Source organism: Myotis lucifugus, unplaced genomic scaffold, assembly GCF_000147115.1.
Source record: "Myotis lucifugus unplaced genomic scaffold, Myoluc2.0 scaffold_125, whole genome shotgun sequence".
NCBI classification, from domain to species: domain Eukaryota; kingdom Metazoa; phylum Chordata; class Mammalia; order Chiroptera; family Vespertilionidae; genus Myotis; species Myotis lucifugus.
The window spans coordinates 20,750-23,567 of NW_005871173.1; the positions used below are offsets into that span (position 1 = coordinate 20,750).

General features: G+C 36.1%; 1 protein-coding gene across 1 annotated transcript in view; it reads right to left on the bottom strand.

Moving 5' to 3' along the window:
* The window catches only part of LOC102416882 (nesprin-1), a gene marked incomplete at its 3' end in the record, with an annotated part of 177,120 nt that overhangs the window by 20,299 nt on the left and 154,003 nt on the right, over positions 1 to 2,818 (bottom strand). Inside the window, exons 40-42 of the mRNA XM_023758190.1 lie at positions 1,731 to 1,910; positions 836 to 986; positions 358 to 516 (exon numbers count right to left, since the gene is read on the bottom strand). Of these exons, the coding sequence (XP_023613958.1) occupies positions 358 to 516; positions 836 to 986; positions 1,731 to 1,910 (490 nt within the window). The remainder of the gene's footprint in view (positions 1 to 357; positions 517 to 835; positions 987 to 1,730; positions 1,911 to 2,818) is intronic.

Consider the following 2,818-nt stretch of genomic DNA (forward strand, 5'->3'; position numbering starts at 1 on the left):
TACTTTAAATGATTATACATTTTGGTTAATAGTCTGTAGGCTGTTTATACATTATTCTTTTATTTTTATTCATAATTCCAGAGTTTTGAGAAGGCAGATTATAAATTTGTTATGTTTGAAGCTGTCAAGTAAAATTCTAGAAAATTTGCCAATAACTTTTAACAAAATAAAGCAAATAGATTTTTTACTATTTCTAAAATTTATGTGAACACTACTTTCCTTTAGAATATTATATTTGCATTTAGCATTAAAAGTTAAAAATGGGAATTTACATCTCTCAATAATCCTTTGCCCCAAAATGAGATTCAGAAATGTGAATATTTAAACTATTCATGGAACTCAAGGTGATGAGCTTACATCCAGCCATCTGTCCATAGTGCTCTCCATGTCTGTTTTCACCAAGATGAAATCACTACTGTGAATTTTTTTCAGCTCAGATAACAACTGCTTTCCTTTACTGGTAAAGTCATCCAATTCTTTGTGCTCCTTACACATTTCGTTCCTGGCAGTTTCATGCTGTGAACATAAATGTTTCCTTAATTAATAAAATCATCAATGCTAAGAGTTTAAAACCATTTGTCTCCAAGAAATTTAATTATTGGATGACCTGATGCAGAAACCAGGGATATTAATAAACTGTACAAATATATACTAATTTTCTTGAATTGCTAGAATCCTAGGATATCAGAACTCTTAAAAAAAAGTTGAGCTTATTAGCATGAATTATCTACATCTAACTGTACTGACAAGATTTGTATAGCGAATACATTGTGAGTAAAAAAAAAACAGGTTTAATAAAGTGGTCTACTAAAATAAATACATTTTGAATTACTACCTTGGATAAGGCCCATTTAAGATCCTCCTCATCCTTTATAGTAGTTCTGGTTGCAATCACACTGCTGGCATGTTCTAGAACTTTAGATACAGCTGACTTCAAGTTCTGATAATCTCTCATTAAGTCAATAAGCCCACAGCATTGGCCCTGGCTGCAATGATCAAAGAAAAGACATCATTTATTGTCAGGTATCAGGAAAGGGGAGAGTTCTCTATGGTTGGACCTGATGTATACACACATATTAATAGATGAAAGAGAAAGCCCCGTCTATACCTGCCAAGGTCAAAAGAGTGCTGGTAGATCTTACTTAACTCTAATGTCCCAAATATCCTCATGAATGAAGAATGCACACAGCCATTCAAATAAAATCTGTGACTTCACTAATAAGCAAAGATGCAATATATGTTCTGGATTACTCAAACTTATGTAGATATATTATTTTTTTAATGCATATAGATACCCATTGTTTCAGGACTATTCACTGAAAAGACTATTATTCTTTCTTCATCAAATTGCCTTTTTAAAAAATCAATTGAGCATATCTGAATATATTTAAAAGAGTGAATTTTACTTTATGTCAGTCATACCTCTGTTACAAACAACTATAACAAAACAGAATAAAAAGGAAATCAGGAGGTTAAGACTCTCATGGTCGCACTTAGTAACTTGACAACTGCGTTTCAGCATTGAATTTCTCATGTAATTATTATCTCAGAGCAGCCTCCTTAGTCAAGTTCTGTAGGACTAAATTCTTATCATTACCGAAAGACACAGAATACTACAGATGGCAAAAGATATTCAATCTTGATCACACCCATGCAAATCACCAGGCATGGCCCAATGTCACAAAATAGGGAGAAGTTAAAAACCAAAAACTGAGAAGTTTCTGACTTACTTTTCATGAATTAGCTTTTTGGTATCATCCCAGGTGACCTCTAAGCGATTTATCTCTGTATCAACTTTAGGTGCAAAGGCTACATCTTTCTGAGCAATTTGCTTAGCTTTGTCTTTCAACCAACATAGCTCATGCTCATGAGAATTCAGTTCATCTTCTAACTGATTGAAGACTCTCAACCTGTGAATTAAAGTGTGGTTTTACTAAAGGTAGCAAACCAATATTTCCTCTCCATAAAGCACACATACTGAGAGCTAGAAAACTAGTAACAGAGCAATCAAATGGATGGCTGTCAACTGATAGAGATGCCTTTACAGTTAACTTTGCATACTTTAGAGTGTACTGCAGAAAACATTTAAAGTCAGTCTCACTACTCACCTTCAAACTTCTAAGTTTGTATTCTCTTTCTATTATCCTTTGATGGTATAAGACTTTTAAAACTAGGGCTGACCTTCTAGGCAAAGGAGGTGAGTTCTGATTGCAAGGTATTGATATAAAATTATTTTGTGCCATGAGGTCTAACTCATGTAAAATAATATTTTAGAATCATAGTTGTTTCATAAAATAAAAATAGTTTTACCAAGCTGTACTCTACATATCTACATATATAAAAGCCTAAGCAACTGCTTGACCATTTGACTGGTAGCTATGACATGCACTGACCAAGAGGGGGCAGATGCTCAATGCACAGGCATGGAAACATGGAACAGACTGATGAATCTCAGAGGGAAGGTGGGAGGAGGGAGGGCAGAAAGAAATTAACCAAAGATCTTATATGCATACTAGAGGCCCAGTGCACAGATTCATGCACCGGTGGGCTCCCTAGGCCTGGCCTGCACCTTCTCGAAATCTGGGACCCCTCGGGGGATGTTGGAGAGCCGGTTTCGGCCTTATCCCCACAAGCCCAATCCAGACAGGAGGGAGCCTGATTCCGGGGTGTGTCACCCAAGAACCATCCTCTTGCAATCAGAGACCCCTCAGGGATGTTGGAGAGCCAATTTCAGTCCTATCACTGCAGGTTTGATCCCCACAGGGAAAAGCTTAATCCCTTTCCCAAGTCTTATTTCCCTTTTTGTAAAGTTGATGGG